This window comes from Budorcas taxicolor, chromosome 5 (assembly GCF_023091745.1).
Source record: "Budorcas taxicolor isolate Tak-1 chromosome 5, Takin1.1, whole genome shotgun sequence".
In the NCBI taxonomy this organism is placed as follows: Eukaryota; Metazoa; Chordata; class Mammalia; order Artiodactyla; family Bovidae; genus Budorcas; species Budorcas taxicolor.
Genome location: NC_068914.1, coordinates 94,190,283 through 94,216,612, shown reverse-complemented (window position 1 = coordinate 94,216,612; position 26,330 = coordinate 94,190,283). Strand labels below are relative to the sequence as shown.

General features: G+C 39.9%; 1 protein-coding gene across 1 annotated transcript in view; it reads left to right on the top strand.

Annotated features, from left to right (window-relative positions):
* The window catches only part of SRGAP1 (SLIT-ROBO Rho GTPase activating protein 1), a 294,550-nt gene that overhangs the window by 169,148 nt on the left and 99,072 nt on the right, over positions 1-26,330 (top strand). Inside the window, exon 4 of the mRNA XM_052639735.1 lies at positions 7,738-7,800. Within this exon, the coding sequence (XP_052495695.1) occupies positions 7,738-7,800 (63 nt within the window). The remainder of the gene's footprint in view (positions 1-7,737; positions 7,801-26,330) is intronic.

Below are 26,330 nucleotides of genomic sequence, written 5' to 3'. Positions count from 1 at the left end.
GCTTCCCTGGTGGCTCAGATGGTAAAGAATCTGCCTGCAATGCAGAAAACCTGGGTTCGATCCCTGAGTTGGGAAGATCCCCAGAGAAGGGAATGTCAAACCACTCCAGTATTCTTTCCTTGATAATTCTATGGACAGAGGAGCCTGGTGGGTTACAGTCCATGGGATCACAAAGAGTCAGACACAACTGAGCAACTGACACTTTCCCCTGTATCTACTATTGCTTTTCCTAGTTGTCCCACATTTTCTAGTGGCATGGAATTGTATCTAAAAGAATGTTTATTATTTTCCTTCTTGGAAATGAAGTAGATTGTGAGGCTGATTCCATGTAGTGATATTTAATTGTCACTTTAACAAGTACAAAATGATGTCCCTTGACAGATAAAAAGGAAATGTGCAGAAATGCTATTAATATGATCCAGAAGTTTGCTTCAGGCCATTAAGCCCAACCCAACTTTTTCCATTAGGCATTTGGGAGGATGCTATTGCTGCTGTCTTCAGAGTTTACAAGAACTAAGAGATCCTATTATTATAAGAACACATGAACATGAGCTTTTGGAAATTTAAAAGCACGCATACTGTGGAAGTATGGCCTGACCCTTTTAACCAGAGTTCACATCCAAAACTCAACCAAGCATAAGACACTAAAATCATATGCAACCCTCTTATTAAATATTTAATCTGGTTTTTCTCCTTCTCTCTCAGCCTCACTCTGACTCAGCATAAGGTTAGGATTTCTTGACTGATCATCACAATAGATTTGCTTTATAAAATAACTCCATGAGAGGCCAGAGGCCCTCTGAATTGGTCATTTAATACAACCATATGGATTACTTGATTGATTGCTCAATGTACTTAATTATGGTTGTTTTAATTATGCTCTTTCTTCTGCCCTCCTTTCTCTCCTTTCTGGGAGGTTCCAGGGAACAAGCCTGCAGTTCTCTAGGAATAGCGATCTGGCCAGGGTCCACCCAGTGTAGCACTTAGCACAGAGCTCCATATAGGAAGCTTTGGTCCCATCTACCTCCTCCATGAGACTATGAACTCTGGAGGGCAGAACCCATACTTACTCAGCTCTGGGTCCCATTCATTCATCAAAAGTTTATCAAGTACCTAGTGTGCCAGGCACCAGAGCAGTCCCTAGGAATCCCTGCTTTCAAAAAAAAAAAAAACCTCTGTTTATGAAGAAAAATAGAAACATGATGAGTGTAATAATAATAGGTGGCATCAGTATAATGCTTACTGAATGCTGGGTTTTGGGTCAGGTGTTTAATATGGACCATCGCAGGGACATCTCTGGCAGTCCAGTGGTTGAGACTTTACCTTTCAGTTCAGGGATACAGGTTCGATCCCTGGTTGGAGAGCTAAGATCCCACATGCTTCTTGGCCAAAAAACCAAAACATAGAAGTGATAGTGTAACAAATAAAGACCTTAAAAATAGTCCATATCAAAAAAACTTTAATAAAATAATTCTGCACAAAGTTCATGAAATAAAATAAGAACCATCTGAATAAAACCCCGTGATGTAAAGACTATTGGCATCTCTGTTTTGCCATTGAGGAAACTCAAAAAATTAACTTATGCACAGACGAGAGTTTGAAAACAGGAGTTCACTTTTATAGTTTGAACTTTTAACCACTAAATCATACAGCATATCAGTTCAGTTCAGTCGCTCAGTCGTGTCTGACTCTTTGCGACCCCATGAATCGCAGCATGCCAGGCCTCCCTGTCCATCAACAACTCCCGGAGTTCAGTCAAACTCAACGTCCATCAAGTCGGTGATGCCATCCAGCCATCTCATCCTCTGTCGTCCCCTTCTCCTCCTACCCTCAATCCCTCCCAGCATCAGGGTCTTTTCCAGTGAGTCAGCTCTTCGCATGAAGTGGCCTAAGTACTGGAGTTTCAGCTTTAGCATCATTCCTTCCAAAGAACACCCAGGGCTGATCTCCTTTAGAATGGACTGGTTGGATCTCCTTGCAGTCCAAGGGACTCTCAAGAGTCTTCTCTAACACCACAGTTCAAAAGCATCAATTCTTCTGCGCTCAGCTTTCTTCACAGTCCAACTCTCACATCCATACATGACCATAGGAAAAACCATAGCCTTGACTAGATGGAACTTTGTTGGCAAAGTAATGTCTCTGCTTTTCAATATGCTGTCTAGGTTGGTCATAACTTTTCTTCCAAGGAGCAAGCGTCTTTTAATTTCATGGCTGCAGTCTCCATCTGCAGTGATTTTGGAGCCCCCCAAAATAAAGTCTGACACTGTTTCCACTGTTTCCCTATCTATTGATGACAGATGAATGCATTATAAAGTCATAGAGAAGGGAGGGTCTAGTTTCTTTATTTGAAGGACATGGTAAAGTTACAGTAAAGTCTTCACAGAGTAGTCACATGTAAGACTCTAGCAGGCCAGAGAAGGAAGGGGAGTTCAGGCAGCGCGGGGACAGCATGGGAAAAGCAGAGATGTGAAAGCAGGACCTGGGAATGAGCAGTTCATGAACAGGCTGAAGGATGTGTTTTGAGATTTGTGGAAGGAAAGGTAGACTGATTTGCCAGAGGAAGTTATGAGTGATTTAAGAAATTGGAACTCCATCCTGAAAATATTATAACAAGCATTTGATGGGTTTTAATCAGAGGAAGGGCATAGTTAGATCTTTATCTTAAAAAGAAATTCTAATGACATACAGAAAAGCAGATCAGTCAGAATAGATGGGATTTGTGGCTTCTCTTTCAAAAGAGATGATGCAGGTCTTGGATAAACCCCAGATTCTGACATGAGTGACCCTATTGTCCTGAAGCATTATAAGTTCATTATAACCCTTTTAGAAAGTACTCTTCTGATATGAATCGAGGGTCTTAATTTCACGTCTGGGAATTCATATTAAAGAAACAACATAAAATGTAAGAATGCCTTCAGAACAGCTTTCATGATAGTAGTTTAGAGTGCTTAAAATGTATTGGTGAAGTTAAATAAGTAAGTAATTGAATGGTGGAAAATAGTGGAAATAATGAAACCATAATAGAAAAATGGTTAACATACCTTCACTGGCTAGTTATAAATCAAAAATAATGTTCAGAAAATTATATAAGCACATAGAAAAATATTTGATAACTGAAAAAAAGCAGAGTAAAATAGATACTTTATTACTATAGAATGATTACAACTGAGACCTGTGTGTAGATAAACAAACTTGAAGGAAATACACTGATCAAATTATAATGGTGGTAAAAGTGAAAATCAGTCATGTCTTTGCGACCCCATGGACTGAAGCCCACCAGACTTCCCTATCCATGGGATTCTCCAGGCAAGCATACTGGAGTGGGTTGCCATTCCCTTTTCCAGGGGATCTTCCCAGCTCAGGGATCAAACCCAGGTGTCCTGCATTGCAGGCAGATTCCTTACCATCTAAGCCATTTTATCCTTTGTTCTCTATTTTTCCAATGTTCTTCAATATACTTAATTTGTTTTTATCACAGAAAAAGGTAGACACTTTGGGACTGTACCTTTTGGACAAGTTTGAGTGACAATAAATAGGAAACAATTAAAAATTGACTTAGTATTCAAGTCAGGGTTTAGACATTGTAGACATTTAATAAATGTCAACTGAATGGAAGCTCTAATCAGTTTTCCATCCCCTTTGGTTAGAATCTTAGAATCCTATTGCAATGCATTAGCAGTTTTACCATCATCTGAACTTACGTAGGCCCACAGAATGGAGGAAAAAACTCTGCTTTTGAACTTCATACTTGAAGCAGTTGGAGAGCACTCACCTTCCCTGTGCACAAGTAATCACTCAGTCTCAAATAACATAGAAAAAACTTTGTTTCAAACATACATCATTTCATAAAGTTATTTTTTCCTCTTGTACAAAGGGAACATTGATTGCTTTCCTGAATACTCATATCGTTTTTCTTACCTAACAGCTCTTGGTCAAGAGTCTGTTCTCTGGGTTTTCAAATTTTTAATGAAATAGAATCCAGAGGTGGACTTAACCTATTGAATTTTGATGGACTTTGATAATCCAGATACTTTCTAATTAAAGGACTTCAGTGCATTAGTTGAGTAGGTCAGCATACTGTGTGCCACAGCAGATGTGTTTTGGTTTAAGATTTTTTGGGGTCCAGAGTCATATTTAGAAGAAATGCCCCCTTTTCTCTGTTACTGTAATAAATTGAAGACATTTCAAGTTGAGGGAGGGGACAACATGAAGTGATCTTTTCATTGTTGTTGTGTCATGAGAGAAGAGAATGGCAACCCACTCCAGTATTCTTGCTTGGAATATTCTATGGACAGAGGAGCCTGGCAGGCTACAGTCCATGAGCTCACAGAGTTGGACACAACTGATTGACTTTTGCTTTTTTATATGTCATCAGAACAGGGACCAAGGCCCCAGCACTCAGACTCAGTCTTGATATTGTCCAGCCAAGTGTCTGTGAACAAAAAGGTGTGCAAATTCATGTTTCACTCTTTAGTCACGTGGTCTAGTGTTTCAGCACACAGCCCAATTCTTTAACCATCTCTCCAAGCAAAAGAAGTGGCGGTAGGGAGGAAATGGTTAATTTCCAGGTTACTAATTATATCATGGGGGGTTTAAATTGTCATTCAAAGCAAACAAGTAGGTGGAAACTTCGGTGATGTGTTGTGAGGGTAGCCAGGGGGTATTCCTACCTGAAAATAATTCCCCACCAACTTTTCACAAAATTTAAAGTTCACACTGGAGCCTGGCCCTTTGAGGGCCTCTTTCATGAGTCGTATATATCTTATCGCATTGGCTTATCCATTTCTTAGTGGATGTTTGATTAATTCATCTGATACCAGTAGTAATAGGACCCCCATGAAAATGGAACATAGGTAAGTTCAGTGAACACGTATGGCAAGGGTAAGAAGGGTTCAGGGGCTAGAGCACAGTGCTTGCGGACCTTCAGAATCAGGGGTCACTTAGATGGATCTAACGGCCAGGCCAGGGGGTGGAGTTGGGGAGGGGGACATCAAATTCATTTCAACCAGGATCTGCCAAGCACTTTCTGTGTGGAAGTCAACGGAATAAGTATCCACAGAGACCAAAAGAAGGAAAAATACAACATGGCCTTTTCACTCAAGGGAGTTAGCATTACAGTGTTTAGGAAAGAGTTAAATAATTAAACATTTCTGGGGTGTTTACTGTGTGATAGGTACCATTCTGAGTGCAATGTCTGTGTCATCTGACTGATGCTGTGATCAAGCCTATGACGTAGGTACAAGGACTGCATTCCTTTAATAGGTTTGGAAACTGCGGCACAAGGGAATTCAAAGCCTTTCAGATTTTGGTCCCAGCATTGACTCCAGAGTCCTTGCTTTTAAGCATTGTTCTATACTGCCTCCCAGATAAATTTTTTTTTTTTTTTTAAATTTCAGGGCTTCTGAGCAAAGGTAAACAAAAATAAACAGTATACCATATGTGTGTAATGCCAAATTTCTTCTACCTTGTTACCTGAAATCTTGTAAAATATGAGATATCCAAAGAATCTTTTTGCTATTCCAAATATACTTGACTTGGATACTTGGATACTTGACTTCTGATCCTAAATTTTCTTGGCTTGGGGTTAATTGGACCTAAGGGATTTTTTCTGTTATTGTTCTAAAGCCTTAGCGAAGAAATATTTTCTTTTCAGACTTGCTACCTGAAATGTAGGCAGTCAAGCAGAGTTACCTGGTGGCCTTTGATCCCATTAGAGAGTTCTGAATTGGTAGCTCAGATCCTTAAATGAAATATGATATTAAAATAACACCAAACTGAGGTCATAGGAGATTGCAGTGTAACGTATACAGTCAGAATTGCCAGGATTTAGGGCAAATAGAATGAGTTTCAGTTGGCTTCATTTGCTCAGTTTGTTCCTTTCCTTTCACTCTTCAGTGATTCTTAACCCACCTCTTCACATAGCAGGAGCACAGCAACGCACAAAACCTCTTAACTCCAGTGTAGAGATTTTTAAACTCTCAGAGTCTGATAAACAGCAGCATCCTTATCACTCCAGGAAAACCCGAGACAAATGCTGCTACTGAATTGGAATTTCTCCAAGTGCAACCTCTGCTCTCCTGTCGTCTTCCCACAGTATTTTATGTTCATGAACGTTCGCGCGTTTAAGGGAGGCCTAACCCAGTGGCCTTGTGCTTGCAGACGGACTGTGCTTCATCTAGGTCCTGTTATTTTACTAAGGGTAGTCTGCAGGTCCTTGCTTTCTGCCTTGTTAGGGGTGACCAGCCTTCAGCAAAGGGAGTAACTACTTCAGCAGTTACACAGACAGTATTTCAGTGTACAGATTCTTTCAGCAAGTGTCGATGGGAAGCTTTCCATGTGCTAAAGCAGAACCTGGCCTAGGGTCTCCTGAAATTCCATACCCTCATCACCTCACTTGCCTCACCTAGCTCTGGCCTTGAGCCCACGCCCTGTGCAGGACCCCAGGATCACAGAACTGCTAAAGATATGGCCTTTTATCATATCTGGCAGTCTGTTGGAGACACATCAATCAACCATGGATATTGTTGTTAAGGATGGATATTATTGTTAAACCATGCTACGCCTTTTTTTTTTTTCATTCTCTGTAGCTGACTAACGGAGCTCAAAACAAGGAAAGTAACTTGGATATATGATTTCCTTTAAAGTAGCTTACAGATTTTCCTGAAAAAAAAAAAAAAATCAAAATACTTCTCTGTGAAACCCTCAGAATTAACCTAGGGAAAAATATCTTTAATGCTGTCATTGACCAACTGAGTGAAAGAGTAAAACTCTCTTTTTTGTCTCAATGAAAAGATAACAGTAATAAATGCAGAGGCAAAACATGTGGATCATAAGTGGCCTTACCAATTCACTACTTTGAAAGTTTTTTCTTAAAATTGTCGTCAGTCAAAGGGAAAGACAGGTATCATATGCTATCACTTATATGCAGAACTGTTAAAAATTATATAAATGAACTTAATTATGAAACAGAAACAGTCTCACAGACATAGAAAACAAACATATGGTTACCAAAGGGGAAAGCGGTCAGGAGGAATAAATTAGAAGTTTGGGACTAGCAGACACAAACTACTACATATAAAATAAACAAGGTCCTACTGTATAGCACAGGGAAGTATATTCAGTATCTTGTAATAATCTGTAATGGAAAAGAATCTGGAAAAGAATGTATACTATATATGTGTGTAACTGAATCACTTTGCTATATACCAGAAACTAACACAACATTGTTAATCAACTGTGCTTCAGTTAAAAAAATATTCGTAGTCAGTCAAATATTTATTTTGGAAAGGGAGAGTTAATTTCCTTTTTGATTTCTGACTGAGCTTTTTAGGATTCACACTGCATAATTCCCTTGTGATGATACTGAGATGGGAAACTAGGAGCTAGAAATCACCTTCTGACTTTTAAGTTCTGCCACTCAACTTCTCAGCAAGCCCGGCGCTTCACCTTACTTACTTTTCCCCTCCTTTCTTGATAAAGTCTGATTTGGATGGTGGGAGAGCCACTCACCCTGTCCACGTGTTTGCTTCTGTCCAACCTACAGTGATCTTGGGTGCACACATTGAGTATCTAGAAAGAGCCATTTAGTCAGAGATATTTATTATATCAGGGCCATGCTGGCCTTCCATTGTGTTACACACATTCTCCTATTTTCAGTCTGAGCTTCTTAAGATGTAAATCATCAAGAAACAAGTTTCTGTAACATCTTTTAATATTCTGAATTTCTTCTTATTACAGAGCAAAGAGATTGCATTCCAGCTTCATGAGGATTTGATGAAGGTTCTCAATGAGCTCTATACGGTGAGCACATAATCTTTCTTTAGGAAAAATCTTTGGTTTAGAATTCTGGTTTGTGGAAAGACTTCTCTTATTAGAACTCATTCCAAGTAGAGCATTGGAAATGTTTGTCTGGTTGAAATGTGGAACCTACTGATAGATGTGCGCTACGATATTCTTTTTCTGCTGTCTGCCAATTTGAAGAGACTGTATTCAAGTAAATACATGTATGCAATCAGATCACTTCAAGAAATGGGACTACGGTTGTCCCCAAAGGAATGTTTTTAAATGGTTGGATTATATGTAATCTGTCTGTTTATTCTACTCCAGAATATATGGAGGCAGGTAATCTCTTTTTCATTCTTGGCAATCATTTGCTTTTCTGAATGTAAATTTCATTCAAGTTAATGCATATAAGCAGAAAAAATTAAATGATTAAATATTTTTTAAAAAAACAAAATCAATGATTGGTCATATGCCTATATAAATTTTGTTTTACACTTAGTGATCATATTATTAAATACAAATTTCTTCTGAAGGAACTTGATGAGTTTTTATTTTATGAGAAAACAGCATATTGAGAATTGAGTAATATTAATTTGTTTTGACTAAAGATATTTGTGTTTTCATTACACAAGATAATTTGAATTTTCCTTTATAGGCAAATTAAACCTGAGACTTATTATTAAAATATGTTTCTTGATTTACTATTTTATTTGTTCCTAAAAAGCAAGTGTGTAAAATGCAGTTTTATGTTTTTAAATTGCATTTCATGCTCCATTGATACTTGCTAATTAAAAGAACCTGTAGTTTTAAAGTTTAAAAGGAGTGATATTTTTATAAAATTGACATTCCAGTTTTTCTGTCTGTGTGTGTGATAAATTTGTTTTTATGCAGCATATTTGCCACACCTGTGCTTTGAGTTAAATTTACAGTTTCTAATTGCTGCTTCTTTCTTTAGAAACTTTTAACTTCACATGCAAAAACTTCATGTTATAAAGTCGAACTCGTATAAAAAATACCTAATGAGTTTAAGTTTTTGATGATAAAAGCCATTCGTTAATTTGGGATAACCAAAGGTATCAAGCATTTCTAGAAATCCTGGACATAGAATTTAAAACTTAAATGAGCATTGTACCTCTGAGGTTTACAAAGAAGAAATTCTCTGTCTTCTTACATTGAACTGTTTTCAGATGAGGGCTTTGTGGCACTTTTCTTGTGGTTTCCTTTGCTTGCTCATTGTTTTACCTAGAAATATAAATCAGTTTCTAAAACTTTAAAAAATCTACTGGTTATCATGGCATAATAAACAAGAGCCCATTGTTTATGGTCTGGAACTAGCAGCGCTAGTCAAAGCAACAGTGGCAAAGATAAGCTTGACTTTTGAATATTAGAAAAATCAGAATGTCATGAAAGTGTTACTTCAGTGGGGATGTGTCTAGAGAAATTTCTCCTAGATTCAGCCTATCAAGTGCAATTAGACATTTAGGAGACTATAGTTGAATTAAGTAAGTTGATATTTCCTCAAACCTCTGATCAGGATCAGTCTGAAAGCCTAAAGGAGCCAGGTTCTAGAAAAGGCCACAAGAGTTTCATTTAAATAACCCTGTCAGTCATTTGATCTTTGAATCAGTTGAGGAATCAAGGCACAGAGGAGACAGGCAGTGAGGTTTTCATTAGGTAGTCTGTAGATTACTGAGCTCGTGGAAGAAAATTTTACTTTAACCAAACCAGAGAGCATGCACATTTGCGGTCAGAGGTCATGTTCCTTTGGGAAAAACTTCTTATTACACACACGCACACTTTTTACTCTAAAAAATGATTGTTTTGTCTCTCTTGTAGTTTAGGTTCAGATAGATAAATTCTGTCTTGTTTAAATGAAATCTGTCTATTATTCATATTTGGTTTACATTCAAAAGAGAAGAAAAGGTGAGTATTTGAACAGAGGACCAGAGGTTAGGGGCATGTGGTTTAGGTTCTTTATTCAACCACTGACTGGTCACAAATAAATTACCCTCTGAGTTGCATCATGCATAGAATTTTTTTTATAATTTTATTGATAGATTGATTTTATAATTGGCTGTGCTGGGTCTTCATTGCTGTGGGCTTCTTTCTAGTTCCTAAAACTGATGTTGAAGCTGAAACTCTAGTATTTTGGACACCTGATGTGAAGAGCTGACTCATTTGAAAAAACCCTGATGTTGGGAAAGATTGAAGGCAGGAGGAGAAGGGGACAACAGAGGATGAGATGGTTGGATGGCATCACCAACTCAATGGACATGAGTTTGAGTAAACTCCAGGAATTGATGGTGAACAGGGAGGCCTGGCGTGCTGCGGTTCATGTGGTTACAAAGAGTTGAACACGACTGAGCGACTAAACTGAACTGAACTGAAGAGTAGAGGCTACTCTCTAGTTGCAACGTGAAGACTTCCCATTGCAGTGACTTCCCCTGTTGCAGAGCACGGACTTCAGGGCCCTCAGGCTTCAGTAGTTGTGGCTCGTGGGCTCTAAAGCACAGGCTCAGTAGTTGTGACGCGCAGCCTTAGTTGCTCCTCGATATGTAGGATCTTCCTGGACCAGGGATCGAACCTGTGTCTCCTGCACTTGCAGGCAGATTTTTTTTTACCACTGAGCACCAGCGAAGCCGCACACATGGAATCTTGTACAACTGATGATGTAATAATGATTGTTTAAGTGATTTGTATAAAATATGGAGCCTCAGGAAATTGAGAATGCTATTAATTGCCTTTCAAACAAATTCCCTCCTCCCTTTCTCTTAACCCTTGGTACTCCTTAGGAGTTGAAGGTGAACTCCTTTTTTGAGGTGCATTAGCTGCCTTAAACTAGTGGGCTGCTTTATATTACAACACAGTCAGCCTTAGCAGTGGGTAGTAACCTTATGTGTGGGCTTCCCTGCCCAAAAGTAATTCTCACATAGGTCTGTTAATAATTCTATCAATAACCTTTGTCTTAAATAAGATATGAATGCCCAAGACAAATAAAAAAAAAACACTGTATGATCATTTTACATTTTAATTGAAATGAGTTTTATCAGATCCTTTGAGAACAGATTATATCCATCTGGCATGAAGACCTGGACCTCTGAGCAGGAAAGAGAAGATGGTGGCATCCAAGTGCTGTCTGGAAGGAGAGGAAAGGCTGTGAAGACATGAATCCTCTTTTCTATAATTTTGCCTCAACCTTGCCTTTGTTTATAGAAATGGGGCCTCAAAATGGTTTTTAGCCAACCACAGTAGTTAGAATTAGTTGGACCTTTAACAGGTACTCTATCATGCCAGGGAGTAATGATATAAACAAGATAGACATTTATTATCTCTGTCACATAGAAGAATTTCAGAGATTGGCAGCCCAGGACTGGTATGTAGGTTACATATAGCCATAGAAGAATCAGGCTCCTCCTAATACACTGTTCAGAGAAACCTACCTGTATCTTTGTCCTTATATTTCAAGGTAGTTGCTAAAGCTCCAGCCGTTACATCTGCATTTCTGAAATGGAGAAAGGAGACTCCAATAGAAAGGAGAAGGGAAAGAAAGGCAGAAAGAAGGCCCTCTGTCTCTTACAAAGACTTATTGAAGGTTCCATAGCACACTTTCACCTACATCTCATTGGCCAGAACTTTCAGTTTCCGTTTCGGTTCAGTCGCTCAGTTGTGTCTGACTCTTTGCGACCCCCTGGACTGCAGCACACCAGGCCTCCCTGTCCATCACCAGCTCCCGGAGTTTACTCAAACTCATGTCCATTGAGTCAGTGATGCCATCCAACCATCTCATCCTCTGTCGTCCCCTTCTCCTCCTGCTTTCACTCTTTCCCAGCATCAGAGTCTTTTCAAATGAGTCAGCTCTTCGCATCAGGTGGCCAAAGTATTGGAGTTTCAGCTTCAGCATCAGTCTTCCAATGAATATTCAGGACCGATTTCCTTTAGGATGGACTGGTTGGATCTCCTTGCAGTCCAAGGGACTCTCAAGAGTCTTCTCCAACACCACAGTTCAAAAGCATCAATTCTTCGGCACTCAGCTTTCTTTATAGTCCAACTCTCACATCCGTATGTGCCTACTGGAAAAACCATAGCCTTGACTAGATGGAACTTTGTTGGCAAAGTAATGTCTCTGCTTTTTTTTGTCTCTGCTTTTTAATATGCTGTCTAGGCTGGTCATAACTTTCCATCCATGGAGTAAGCGTCTTTTAATTTCATGGCTGCAGTCACAATCTGCAATGATTTTGGAGCCCCCCAAAATAAAGTCAGCCACTGTTTCCCCATCTATTTCCCATGAAGTGATGGGACCGGATGCCGTGATCTTAGTTTTCTGAATGTTGAGCTTTAAGCCAACCTTTTCACTCTTCTCTTTCACTTTCATCAAGAGGCTCTTTAGTTCTTCTTCACTTTCTGCCAAAAGGGTGGTGTCATCTGCATATCTGAGGTTATTGATATTTCTCCCAACAATCTTGATTCCAGCTTGTGCTTCATCCAGCCCGGCATTTTGCATGATGTGCTCTGCATATAAGTCAGGTAAGCAAGGTGACAATATACAGCCTTAATGTACTCCTTTCCCGATTTGGAACCAGGCTGTTGTTCCATGTCCAGTTCTAACTGCTGCTTCTTGACCGGCATACAGATTTCTCAGGAGGCAGGTCAGGTGGTCTGGTATTCCCATCTCTTGAAGAATTTTCCAGTTTGTTGTGATCCACACAGTCCAAGGCTTTGGCGTAATCAATAAAGCAGAAGTAGATGTTTCTCTGAAACTCTCTTACTTTTTTGATGATCCAACAGATGCTGGCAATTTGATCTCTGGTTTCTCTACCTTTTCTACATCCAAATTGAACATCTGGAAGTTCACGGTTCATGTACTGTTGAACCCTGACTTGGAGAATTTTGAGCATTACTTTGCTAGTGTGAGATGAGTGCAGTTGTGTGGTAGTTTGAGCATTCTTTGGCATTGCCTTTCTTTAGGATTGGAGTCAAAACTGACCTTTCCAGTCTTGTGGCCACTGCTGAGTTTTCCAAATTTGCTGGCATATTGAGTCTAGCAATTTCACAGCATCATCTTTCAGGATTTGAAATAGCTCACCTGGAATTCCATCACTTTCACTAGCTTTGTTCATAGTGATGCTTTCTAAAGCCCTCTTGATGTTGCATTCCAGGATGTCTGGCTCTAGTTGAGTGATGAAACCATCGTGCTTATCTGGGCCATGAAGTTCTCTTTTGTATAGTTCTGTTTATTCTTGCCACCTCTTCTTAATATCTTCTGCTTCTGTTAGGTCCTTACCATTTCTGCCTTTTATTGAGCCCATCTTTGCATGAAAAGATCCCTTGGAATCTCAAATTTTTTTGAAGAGATCTGTAATCTTTCCCATTCTATTGTTTTCCTCTATTTCTTTGCACTAATCAGTGAGGAAACTTTAGAAACACAGTTTCACCAGGCTTCAGGGAAGTCTCGGCATTATAGGCTGACTCGTTGGCAGCCAGTTAAAAGTTAGGGATTTTGTCAATTTGAGAGAGAATAGGAGATATTTTTAGATAACTAGTCATGCCTTTCAAAGTAGCTAACATTTACTGTATGCTTATTTTATATGGTTAGTTGTGCTAAGCACACCACTTGCATGATTTTAGGTAATCCTCGTGTCGTCTCTATGATGCAGTTACTGTCATTATCTCCTTTTCACAGATGAGGAAACTAAGGCTCAGAGAGGCATGCCAGGTTGCACAGTAAATAGTAGATTGGGAGCTCAAGTTCAGCTCTGGTGCCAGAGCCTCTGCAGGAGTGTCATTTTGTCTCTGTTGCCATAGTTTGGGGAAGCCATTCTCTAACATCTCTAAATGTTAATGGCTGCGTAACAACACAAAAGCCTCTTGATGAAACTGAAAGAGAAGAGTGAAAAAGTTGGCTTAAAGCTCAACATTCAGAAAACAAAGATCATGGCATCCGGTCCCATCACTTCATGGCAAATAGATGGGGAAACAGTGGAAACAGTGTCAGACTTTATTTCTTTGGTCTCCAAAATCACTGCAGATGGTGACTGCAGCCATGAAATTAAAAGACGCTTACTCCTTGGAAGAAAAGTTATGACCAACCCAGACAGCATATTCAAAAGCAGAGACATTAGTTTGCCAACAAAGGTCTGTCTAGTCAAGGCTATGGTTTTTCCAGTGGTCATGTATGGATGTGAGAGTTGGACTGTGAAGAAAGCTGAGCACCAAAGAATTGATGCTTTTGAACTGTGGTGTTGGAGAAGACTCCTGAGAGTCCCTTGGACTGCAAGGAGACCCAACCAGTCCATCCTAAAGGAGATCAGTCCTTGGTGTTCATTGGAAGGACTGATGCTAAAGCTGAAGCTCCAGTACTTTGGCCACTTCATGCGAAGAGCTGACTCATTGGAAAAGACTCTGATGCTGGGAGGGATTGGGGGCAGGAGGAAAAGGGGATGACCGAGGATGAGATGGCTGGATGGCATCACTGACTTGATGGACGTGAGTCTGAGTGAACTCTGGGAGTTGGTGATGGACAGGGAGGCCTGGCATGCTGCAATTCATGGCGTTGCAAAGAGTCAAACACGTCTGAGCGACTGAACTGAATAACACAAAGCACTTAAGTCGCTTATCACCATTATATTTTTTAAACTCAGTGACACCTGCCTGCAATGCAGGAGATGATCGCGGGGTCTACAAGATTCCCCAGAGAAGGCTGTGGCAACCTGCTCTGGTATTCTTACCTGAGGAATCCCCATGGACAGAGGAGCCTGGCAGGCTACATTCCATAAAGTAACAGAGTCGGACGTGATTGAAGGTCTTAGCACAGCACAGGCATTAATGTTGCTTTAATAAAAACGTAAGTGAAAAATTGAACATGTTCCTCAATAACAACCTGTACTTCTTAGAAATGTTAATTTGTGATCAAACAGAAAGAAAAAAAAAAAAACAAGAACAAATAAACTAAACAATTAAAATTTTTAGAAAAAAAGGTCTAACAGATGGGACTCATTCAGCTAAAAAATGAGTAAATCAGTATCCTCAGATTCTCTTTCTAATTCACCAGCTAACTTACTTTTGGGCTTAACATGTGAAAGAGAACTCAAGTGGGGTTAAGAAAGCAAGGATAGTGCCCTGCTTTAAGGAAACAAAATGGACTGGACTGGCAGTGAACTTGTACTTGAATCTCAGCTCGGTTAACCGATCTGAACATCTGTATTAATCTAGAAGAAACAGAAGCAATAGGAGATTATATATATTTATATGAGAGAGGAATTGATTATAAGGAATTGATTCATGCAGTGTGGAAGCAAGAAGTCCCAAAATCAGCAGGAAGCAAGCTCAAGAGCCAGGATATAGTTCCAGTTTAAGTCCAAAGGCCTGAGAACCAGGAGAGCTGATGGTGTAAGTTCCAGCCCAAGTTCAGATCCAAAGCAGGAGCAGATCACGTCTCACCTTGAAGACAGGCAGAGGGCAAATTCTCTCTTATTCAGTTTGTTCAGGCCCTCATTGGATTGGATGAGGCTCACCCACACTATTAGGAAAGCTAGTTTGTTTATTCCACAGTTTTTTAATGCCTCCTACCGAGCCAGCTAATTGTAGATATACTGAAGATATGTTGTTGTTCAGTCACTAAGTTGTGCCCAACTCTGCAATTCCATGCACTGGAGCTTGCCAGGCTCCCCTGTCCTTCACTGTCTCCTGGAGTTTGCTCAAATTCGTGTCCGTTGAGTTGGTCATGCTATCTAACCATCTCATCCTCTGGCGATATGGATGTAAATAAAAACAGACCATGTTTCTTCCTCGCAAGGCATTTACATTCTAGGAAGGAGAAGCAGAGAATAAACAAATATATAGTATGACATGTGTAACTGCTAGGAAAAAAAATAAAGCTGCGTTAATACAGATGAAGCGTCAAGAACAGTGTGTGGCAAATGGCAAATGCCTAATGAAAGTACGTAGTTAGTGTCATCCTCAGCATCATTATCACCTCCTCATCATTGGTGACATGGGGATGGCAACAGCTTCTTGTCTGCCTCTGAGTAAAGGTGGAGAGCAGTGGTAATGTTTAACAGTAATTACAGATGGTGTAGCTATCTATTTACACGTGGACTTTCCTGGTGACTCAGTGGTAAAGAAACTGCCTGCTGATACAGGAGACATGGGTTTGATCCCTGGGTTGGGAAGATTCCCTGGAGAAGGAAATGGCAGCCCACTCGATATTCTTGCCTGGAAAATCCCATGGACCGAGGAGCCTGGCATGCTACGTGGGGATTACAAAAGAGTAGGAGCAACTTAGTGACTAACAACAATATATATATACACACACACACAAACATACATATAATTTTTCTTTATAAATAGTATGTATTTTGTACATAAAGAAAAAGGAAGGTAACATCCTATAAGAAAACCAAATCAATAGTAAATATGAAGAGGACTATGACTGGGTTAATGGAGAAGTGAAGAGGCAAAAACAGAAAAATGGTGACACAAAAGCTTAAAAGGAATATTCAAAACAAAATTTGCCTGCAACAAATCGCCAAAAATGGTGATTTGAAGTGTTATACGTATCCCCTCATACCAAAATCTCAAAAGGTGATAGTATATTTTATGAGAAAAACAATCATTTGTCCTGTGTTAATATTTATTTTGCCTAGGTTTTGCAGCATTATACTCGGTGTTTTAAAAAAAAACAAGGAACTTACCATCTTTAGTAAGCAAATTTTAATAGAAATTAACACAGATGTCATGATAAATCCATAAGAAATTGTTCAGTTCAGTTCAGTCGCTCAGTCATGTCCAACTCTTTGCAACCTCATGAATCGCAGCACACCAGGCCTCCCTGTCCATCAACAACTCCTGGAGTTCACTCAAACTCATGTCCATCTAGTCAGTGATGCCATCTAGCCATCTCATCCTCTGTCATCCCCTTTTCCTCCTGCCCCCAATCCCTCCCAGCATCAGGGTCTTTTCCAATGAGTCAAATCTTCACATGAGGTGGCCAAAGTATCAGAGTTTCAGCTTCAGCATCAGTCCTTCCGATGAACACCCAGGACTGATCTCCTTTAGAATGGACTGGTTGGATCTCCTTGCAGTCCAAGGGACTCTCAAGAGTCTTCTCCAACACCACAGTTCAAAAGCATCAATTCTTCGGCACTCAGCTTTCTTCACAGTCCAATTCTCACATCCATACATGACCACTGGAAAAACCATAGCCTTGACTAGATGGACCTTTGTTGGCAAAGTAATATCTCTGCTTTTGAATATACTATCTAGGTTGGTCATAACTTTTCTTCCAAGGAGTAAGCGTCTTTTAATTTCATGGCTGCAATCACCATCTGCAGTGATTTTGGAGCCCCCAAAAATAAAGTCTGACACTGTTTCCACTGTTTCCCCATCTATTTCCCATGAAGTGATGGGACCGGATACCGTGATCTTAGTTTTCTGAATGTTGAGCTTTAAGCCAACCTTTTCACTTTCCTGTCTCACTTTCATCAAGAGGCTTTTTAGTTCCTCTTCACTTTCTGGCATAAGAGTGGTGTCATCTGCATATCTGAGGTGATATTTCTTCCTGCAATCTTGATTCCAGCTTGTGCTTCTTCCAGTCCAGCATTTCTCATGATGTACTCTGCATAGAAGTTAAATAAGCAGGGTGACAATATACAGCCTTGACGTCCTCCTTTTCCTATTTGGAACCAGTCTGTTTTTCCATGTCCAATTCTAACTGTTGCTTCCTGACCTGCATACAGATTTCTCAAGAGGCAGGTCAGGTGGTCTGGTATTCCCATCTCTTTCAGAATTTTCCACAGTTTCTTGTGATCCACACAGTCAAAGGCTTTGGCCTAGTCAATAAAGCAAAAATAGATGTTTTTCTGGAACTCTCTTGCTTTTTCGATGACCCAGTGGATGTTGGCAATTTGATCTCTGGTTCCTCTGCCTTTTCTAAAACCAGCTTGAACATCAGGAAGTTCATGGTTCGCGTATTGCTGAAGCCGCTTGGAGGATTTTGAGCATTACTTTACTAGCGTGTGAGATGAGTGCAATTGTGTGGTAGTTTGAGCATTCTTTGGCATTGCCTTTCTTTGAGATCGGAGTGAAAACGGACCTTTTCCAGTCCTGTGGCCACTGCTGAGTTTTCCACATTTGCTGGCATATTGAGTGCAGCACTTTCACAGCATCATCTTTCAGGATTTGAAACAGCTCAACTGGAATTCCATCACCTCCACTGGCTTTGTTCATAGTGATGCTTTCTAAGGCCCACTTGATTTCACATTCCAGGATGTCTGGCTCTAGGTGAGTGATCACACTATCGTGATTATCTTGTTCGTGAAGCTCTTTTTTGTACAGTTCTTCTGTGTATTCTTGCCACTTCTTTTTAATATCTTCTGCTTCTGTTAGGTCCATACCATTTCTATCCTTTATTGAGCCCATCTTTGCATATAATGTTCGCTTGGTATCTCTAATTTTCTTGAATTGATGCTCACTCTCTCCAAACATCAGTGACACACATAGAGTCAAGAGATGGCTCAAGAGCCATCCTCAAGTTCCATTAAATTAAGAGGAAAGAACTGAGAAAATGAAGATTTATCCAAGTACATGCAGGATCCCATTTATTTCTCACAGCACCCCAGTGAGGCAGGTATTTGGGATCCCAAGGTTACTAATGGGAACCGGGGCTCCCAATAATTTGCTCAGGTTCACACAGTAAATGAATGCTCCAAAATCTCAGCCCAGTTCTGTCCCCAAGGTCCATTAATTCCCCACTGGACAGCTGCCTTAGGGAATGATGTGCAGGGCAGGTGGAGAGAGAAACGGTGGAACCTGATCTCATAGGTGAAACTCAGAGCTGGAACTCTTACACTGTACACTCTGATTGCCACTTATAAAACCTTGGTTTGTGCATGTGCTCAGTTGTTTCTGACTCTTTGAGGCCCTGTGGACTGTAGCCCGCCAGGCTTCTCTGTCCATGGGTTTTTCCAGGCAAGAGTACTGGAGTGGGTTGCTATTTCCTTCTCCAGGGGATCTTTCCAACCCAGGGATTGAAGGCATGTCTCTTTTATGTCTACTGCATTGGTAGGTGAATTCTTTATCACTGAGCCACTTGGGAAGCCCTTAAAAACTTGATAAATGTTAGTGTCTGATTCTTTGAGACTCTATGGACTGTGACCTGCCAGTCTCCTCTGTCCATGGAATCCTCCAGGCAAGAATACTGAAATGGGTCGCCATACCCTCTCCCAGGCAATCTTTCCAAGCCAAGGACTGAACGTGGGTTTCCTGCATTGCCGACAGATTCTTTACCATCTGAACCACCGGTAGAGCTTTCCAAATTGTTGATGCTAGTTACAGAAGTGGCAACCTCAAACTGCTTTGCACTGTCAGCTTTAATATTATCATGTGTTCATTTGGGGGGTGGGTGCCTTTTTACAACATAGCTTTTCCTATAGCTTCAGCGTTGTATGGGTCAACACTACCTGTTTAGCTGTATGTTCACACACAGTGATTGGTGCAGAGTATCCATTACTGGATAGTTCACACACCTTTGTTTCTTCTTTGGAGCCCTAACTCTCATTTGCTTGATTAATGTAAACAGAGAATAGAAGGCGTCCCAGTACAAACACAAGTATGCTGAGCCTCTTGTACTGGAGTTATTTGGAAAACAAGGTCCCTGAATGCACACAGATACCTTTGCTGGCTTTTTTGTTGTTCAGGCGCTCAGTCGTGTCTCATCGTTGCGACCCATGGACTGCAGCATGCCAGGCTTCCCTGTCCATCACCAGCTCCTGGGGTTTGCTCAGATTCCTCTCCATTGAGTTGGTGATGATGTCTAACCATCTCATCCTCTGGCCCCCTTCTCCTCCTGCCCTTCAATCTTTCCTAGCACAGGGTCTTTTCCAATGAGTCGGCTCTTTGCATCAGGTCTTTGAACTACCTTAAAATGTTAAAATAAGAAACTAATTATTTTTTAGAGGAGATGCAAAGGAAGACAGTGTTTATTATTTCAAGCCCTTCCTTGAAAACTCCGCCTAAAGAACTGCTGGCTCCCTGAGCCGCCCATGAACCAGGAGTTAATGCATTCTTCTAGAGTGAAGAAATGTGCCCCAGGCAAGGTTGAAAAGTCATTTCGAAAGAGATTCTTGGGAAGATTTTTCTCTGTGCCTCAAAGACAGTTTTTGTTTTTTTTTTTTTTTTGGCTAAGTATTTATTTTAGCTCAAGGGCATTTAAAGTATTTGAAATATATATTTCTGTAGTGAAAATGAAAATTCATTCCTTTGAGAGGGACCACAAAGAGGTCTGGGTCTCAGCACAAAACACAGAACAAAGGAAAATACGGTGTAAAGGACATGTACGAGGTTCCCCCAAATGAGAATCTCTCTGGGATACCACAGTCTCCGTGATGCCACCTGGAAAACTTTTTTTTAGAAGCAGTCTATTTCGAGATCTTGAGCTGACAAAGTGTTTCCATATATCTTTCCCCTGGCTTTATTACTAGACACTTAGATGGAAAGAAAGAGAGGTGTTGGGATCACATGACTCCCTGCCAACTTCCGAATTCTAATCTTGGCCTTGACACAGACGGGCTTTAGAGACCAGTTTCGGTAGTTGAACTTGTATTCATTTTCCTGCCAACTCAATTTCATTTAGTAAAGCCTCCATTGGAAGACTCTCTAAGGATACCTGTCTTTTTTTATTTAAAAAAAATGTTAATGAAATATTGTTTATTTATGTGTTAGTTTCAGGTATACAACAGAGAGATTCAGAGGGAGAGAGATATATTTATATACTTCCTTTTTTACAGTCTTCCATTATAGATTATTGCAAGATACTGAAATAGTTCCCTGTGCTGTACAGCGGGATCCCTGTTGCTTATCTGTTTTATATATAGTAATGTATATATGTTCATCGAAACTCCTAATTTATCCCTGCCCCCCACCACCCTGGACATCTGTTTGATAAGAACTTTATATGTAAATATATTTTAGGATGCCCTGCTAATTACTGAGGTGAAATGCTAGCTACTTCTGCTTGGAATTATTTTCTCTCTGAGATTTGAGATTACTTATGGTTGGTTGTTATGAACTACAAATAAAACTGTCTTTTTTAAAAAGTGAGCACTATGAACCAGAAACAGTTATTCAGCTTAGAAATGGAAAAGAAAGTGTTAGAAAGTATAGTTTAGTAAAAACACAACATCCCTAAAGAATGTTTCTTATCAAGAATCGTTGTCAAAGAGTACTTTATCCCAACTATTACATCCTGAAATATAGTAGTATGACTTTTAAATGATTAGAATACTTTCATAACAGACATCTTAATCAGAATGTTTATTTTTTTGGGTAATTAAGGTACTTAGCTTTATCATTTTTCATCAAAACAAAATATATAATACTTACATGTAGAGTAAATCATAGGTATTTTCCTTAGATTTGTTGTCTCAAAATGGACTAGAAATATTGACCAGTAGAAATATAAAAGCCATGTGAAGGGAGCGAAGATCTAAATCTGTTGAACTGAGTGAACCATTTCAGTGTACCTTAACTCACGTGATTATCTGATAGAATGTTAGCCCTGAATGGGCCTTTAGAAATAATCAAATTAACCCCATTTAGGGAGAACGTCACAGAGAGTCAAATTAAGTAATTTGAGTCCCAGGTTGGAACTATATAACCCAGGTTTTATTCTAATTCAAATTAGCAGCTAGGTCCTACTATGTATGTGCTGCTTAGAGGGAGCTTTACCAGTCCAAGAGGCTTGAAGTCTGGCAAATTTAAGCTACGCAATGACTAAATAGTAACAGCTAACCTTTGTCAGGTAATATTTTGAGCACTTTATATAATCAGCCTCTTAAATCCTATGGAGTAGTGAGGCACAGAAAGGTTAAGTATACTTTGCCCAAGGTCACACAGCTAAGAAGGCTCAGACCAAGCTGAGTCAAAAGGCTCAGCTCCCACTCTGTTCTCCCGTTTTAATGGTGATGGAAACTTAAGGCAGACCGTTACATACCAACAGAAAGGTTCAGGCAGAGGGCTTTGGAGATCCAAAGAGAAAGGTCTACACAAAGGATTAAGGAAAATTCAGGGAGGAGAGGGTCTGGAAATGGACAGGATTCTAGTAGGAGGAGAAATGGGGAAAAGTTGGGGAAGGTTTTTAAGGCAAAAGGAGTGATGTGAACCAACGCATACAGTTCGGACAAACACGCGGCATATTCGTAGAATTTCCTTCTGGAGCCGTATGTAGAGAGGAAGGGAAAACATCAGAAGTTGGAAGATGTCAGGAGAGTATCAAATGAGTTTATAAAGAGCTTAGTAGTAGTAGTAGTGAAGTCGCTCAGTCGTGTCTGACTCTTGCGACCCCGTGGACTAGAGCCCGCCAGGGTCCTCTGTCCATGGGATTCTCCAGGCAAGAATACTGGCGTGGGTTGCATTTCCTTCTCCAGGGGATCTTCCTGACCCAGGGATCAAAACCAGGTCTCCTGCATTGCAGGCAGATTCTTTATCCAGGGAGCTACGAGGGAAGCCCTATAAAGAACATAGGCACCAATAAAATGGTTAGACATCTGGTCAAAAGCAATTTGAAAACCCAAAAAGCTTTCTTACATAGATTAACAAAGGTCTCTCACCTTTCTTCTCTTTTTCTCTCTTCTTTTTAATAAATGGAGTGAGAAGTATTAGATTTGAGAAACAGATTTATGTGTCAAATTCTAAACCATTTTTCATTAAAAGAACTCTAAATCATTCTTTCCATTTTAGTTGATGCCACAATTCCAAGGGTTTCAAGGTTTTTATGATTTTACAATTCCAAATGTCTTGTGTCCTCAGCTTAAATATTTCATATACTAAAGTTTATGACTTAAATGTCTAGTACACACATATAATGTTGAAGACATGTGAAGCATTTCCCTGAAAAGAATTAATTATTTAAAATTGCAGGTGACTTTGAAATTCTAGGAAATGTGTTAGCCTTTCATTATACATGTACTTTCCCCCTCAACATTTCCAACTGCTTGAAACCCTCCCTTTGTCACTTCTGCTGCCACTGTGCTTACTATGGCCCTAGTTAATATGTATTCCAAGTGCCAATTCAAGGGTATTATTTTTTTCAGTAGCTTAAACTTGTATTTCAGGGCCTCTGAAGACTTCGTATGAAAACCCTTTATGAAACAAGGACTTTCTGAACGACCTTCTCTATCACTGACTTTCTCTGTTGACTTGTTGGGCAAGGATTAAGTCTCTTTGCAGCTCAGTTTCTTTGATCCATAGAACAAAGACCATCCCTCTGCTCTCAGCCTTCAGGTGTGAGAGGGTAAACAGGTGAGCACTGATGCTAAGCACTGGCTGAGCCTATTGTGGGCTTCAAAGATATGGTAGAAGGGGGGTATTTTTAATAATCTCTGTAGCACCATCTAACACTCATTGTGTCAGTGTCAGCTCCAAGTGTTTGGCGTGTGTTAATTCATTTTATCTCCACAACAATCTTAGAGGCATGATTCTTATTCCCAATAACCAGTGAGAGAACTATGGAACATGATACAAGACAAAACAAGGATCTGAACCCAGGCAGTCTGATTCCTGAATTTAACCATCAGAGCTGTTGAGAAATGGAATGGTTTATCTCTTAAGACAGTACTCTCCTCCTTTGGAGGGTGGCTACCCAGCCTGTGTGTGGAGTGGGTTTGTGATTTCTAAGTTCTAGAGTTTATGGAATACAATATTCGGTATTGGTCCCAAATCTTAGAATCTGTTCCCTGTCTCTTTAAGTCAGTAGAATGAAAAGTACTAAAAGCATATTCTCCTCAGCTCTAAAATTGTTAGAGGATCATCTCTATTATATCCAGGTGATACACACTGAGTGGCTGGGAGGGGCCATTCAACAAATTTATAGGTCCCAGAAGCATATTGATGACAAACAGCCCTGTCATCAATGAGCTAGACTAGGGAAATATTTCCATATATGGTATTGGGTGCTGGGCTAGACATAGGTCTCCACAGCTTTGTGTAAGCACAGAGACACTCCAAGGGCTTCCTGGAGAAGATGACACCTAATTTTAGTGACAAAAGGAAGGGTGGGAAGGGCCTTCCAGAAAAGCAATTTGCGGGATTCCTTGGTGGTCCAGTGGTTAAGACTCGATGCTTCCATTGAAAGAGGCTCAGGTTTGACCCCTAGTCAGGGAACTAAAATCCCCACATGCCATGCATTGTAGTCAAAAAACAAAGAACATCCCCAACAAAAAACAAAAAGCAATTTACATGTAAGGAAAAGCACAGATACATGAAATCACATGGCCTATGCAGTGAACTCCATCCACTTAAATATTACCCAAGTATTAGCAAACCATTGATGTCAGAATAAAAGGAGTATTAATCTGGACTTTCTTCAGATCTTCTGTCCTTACCACTCTCTCTTTACCCTACTACAAATGAAGCGCTTGAAAGATGAGACAGGAAAATATACTGCAAAATTAGAGGTTCCTGGGTAAAATCACATTTATTTCATGTTACAATCTCTGATCATTGTGAAGTGGGCAGATCTTATACCAAATTATTCATTGCTCTCATGAAGAATTATCCTTTTGAACCTAGTATAAATCAATAGAGAATAAAATATGATTGGATTTCTAATAATAGAATGTGAAGAAATCAAATAGAACAGTGCCTGTTTGTGGTACATCGTATGGGACTCAAGAAATTTTTGCTGAATGTGAGTGTTCTTCAAGGGCTCATTTGAGCTCTACAAAACTAATAACCCCTGCTTATGACTCAAAGACTTGAATTAGAAGCTGCCTCTAGTGACTCCTGGAAATAGAAATAGCCCAGGTTAAGATTAATAAATATAGGTTGCTCTTCTTACAAACAGAAACATTTTCTTGCTAAGAAGGCAGAAAACAATCTATCCTCTTTAGGATAAGTGAGTCTTTTTCATAAATTTTTTTATTAAAGTAACAAAGTCTGGTGAAGCTAATTGTAATTTCTATTGCCATGTAAAAAATATTGTTAACTTTAGCACTTTGAAAAAGAAGACTGACACCCTGCTTTAACTAAATTATAACAGTCAAAGATAAAAGCACATAGCTAATCTGTGTGTCAACCCTGTACCTACCAGATAGTTTCTGGGTTTTTCTCCTTAATGAGCACTTGATGATTGATCACTAATCAGTTTGAGAGCTAATTAAAGTTACTAGAGTAATGGATACCCCGGTTTAAGATTCATCAGTATAATAGTACATTAGACTATACAGGCATTGTTCATTTCTAGATATATTCTGTGCAGCAAAGCAGATGAGTTATGACCTCAGAGCCCATGGAGAATTCTAGGAGGAATCTTACATCCTTGGCATATCATGGTGCACTATTTTGCTGCCTCAGTCAACAGAAGCAAGAGATAATTAGTATAATTTCTTGTTATAGTAGTTTCTCCTTTTGATTAAACTTTATTTGCCATCTACCTTTGGCAGCCTCTTTAGCAGTTGAGAAGTATATTTGAAGTATATGTATTTCCCCAAATAATAAATTCTAATGGTGTCGTTTAGTTGTAAGATAAATAAATGAAATCATGAACTCATAGAATTTTAGAGCTGGAAAAGGCCTGAGGCGATCCAAGGACATCATTTATAGGTGAGAACGCTGTGGGCCAGCAAGGTTAGAAAGAGCCTTGCTGCAAGGCCACAGTCAGGACACATCAGACCAAGGGTACACACCTTTGGATATTGGCATATGAAAGTTCCTTCCACTAACACTGGCTCTTGAAAGGCTCTTGTAGAAGATGGAAAGGGAAGAGTAAATCTTCAACAGAAAGTAAAACATGAATAACAGTCTGGATGCTCTTTTTTATAGACTATTAGATACCATCCTATGTTACTTCCTCTGAGCATTGTCAAATAGTCTCCTTTTCGGGGCGCATATTCAAATTCTCACAGAAGCCTTCTAGTTCAACAATCAGTTTTCTTTCTGTGATAAGCCTTTAGTTTGTACTTCTCTCATTTCACACTTTTCAAAGTATTCGAGGTTCATGGTTGAGTTTGATTGGCCCCTTAATTTTGATCCTGTCCGGAGGCCTCATATTGTCATCTCTACTAGCTGAAGGTCATACTGAGGGTCAGAAAGATTGAGGTTGCAAAAGTATTTTGCAGCTAAAGCTAGAACCAAAATCCAGGTCTATTTTATAGACCTAAGCTCTTTCCATTAAATGCCACTCCTGAAACAAAATCTTGTACACAACGCTGAATAGAACACAATTATTTTTGTGACTGTCTACACCTGACTTCCGAAGGAGGCAGTGGCAACCCACTCCAGTACTCTTGCCTGGAAAATCCCATGGATGGAGGAGCCTGGTAGGCTGCAGTCCATGGGGTCGCTAGGAGTTGGACACAACTAAACGACTTCACTTTCAATTTTCACTTTCATGCATTGGAGAAGGAAATGGCAACCCACTCCAGTGTTCTTGCCTGGAGAATCCAGGGGAGCCTGGTGGGCTGCCGTCTATAGTGTCACACAGAGTTGGACACAACTGAAGTGACTTAGCAGCAGCAGCAGCAGCATACCTTACTTCTTCCCTTTGTATATATGTT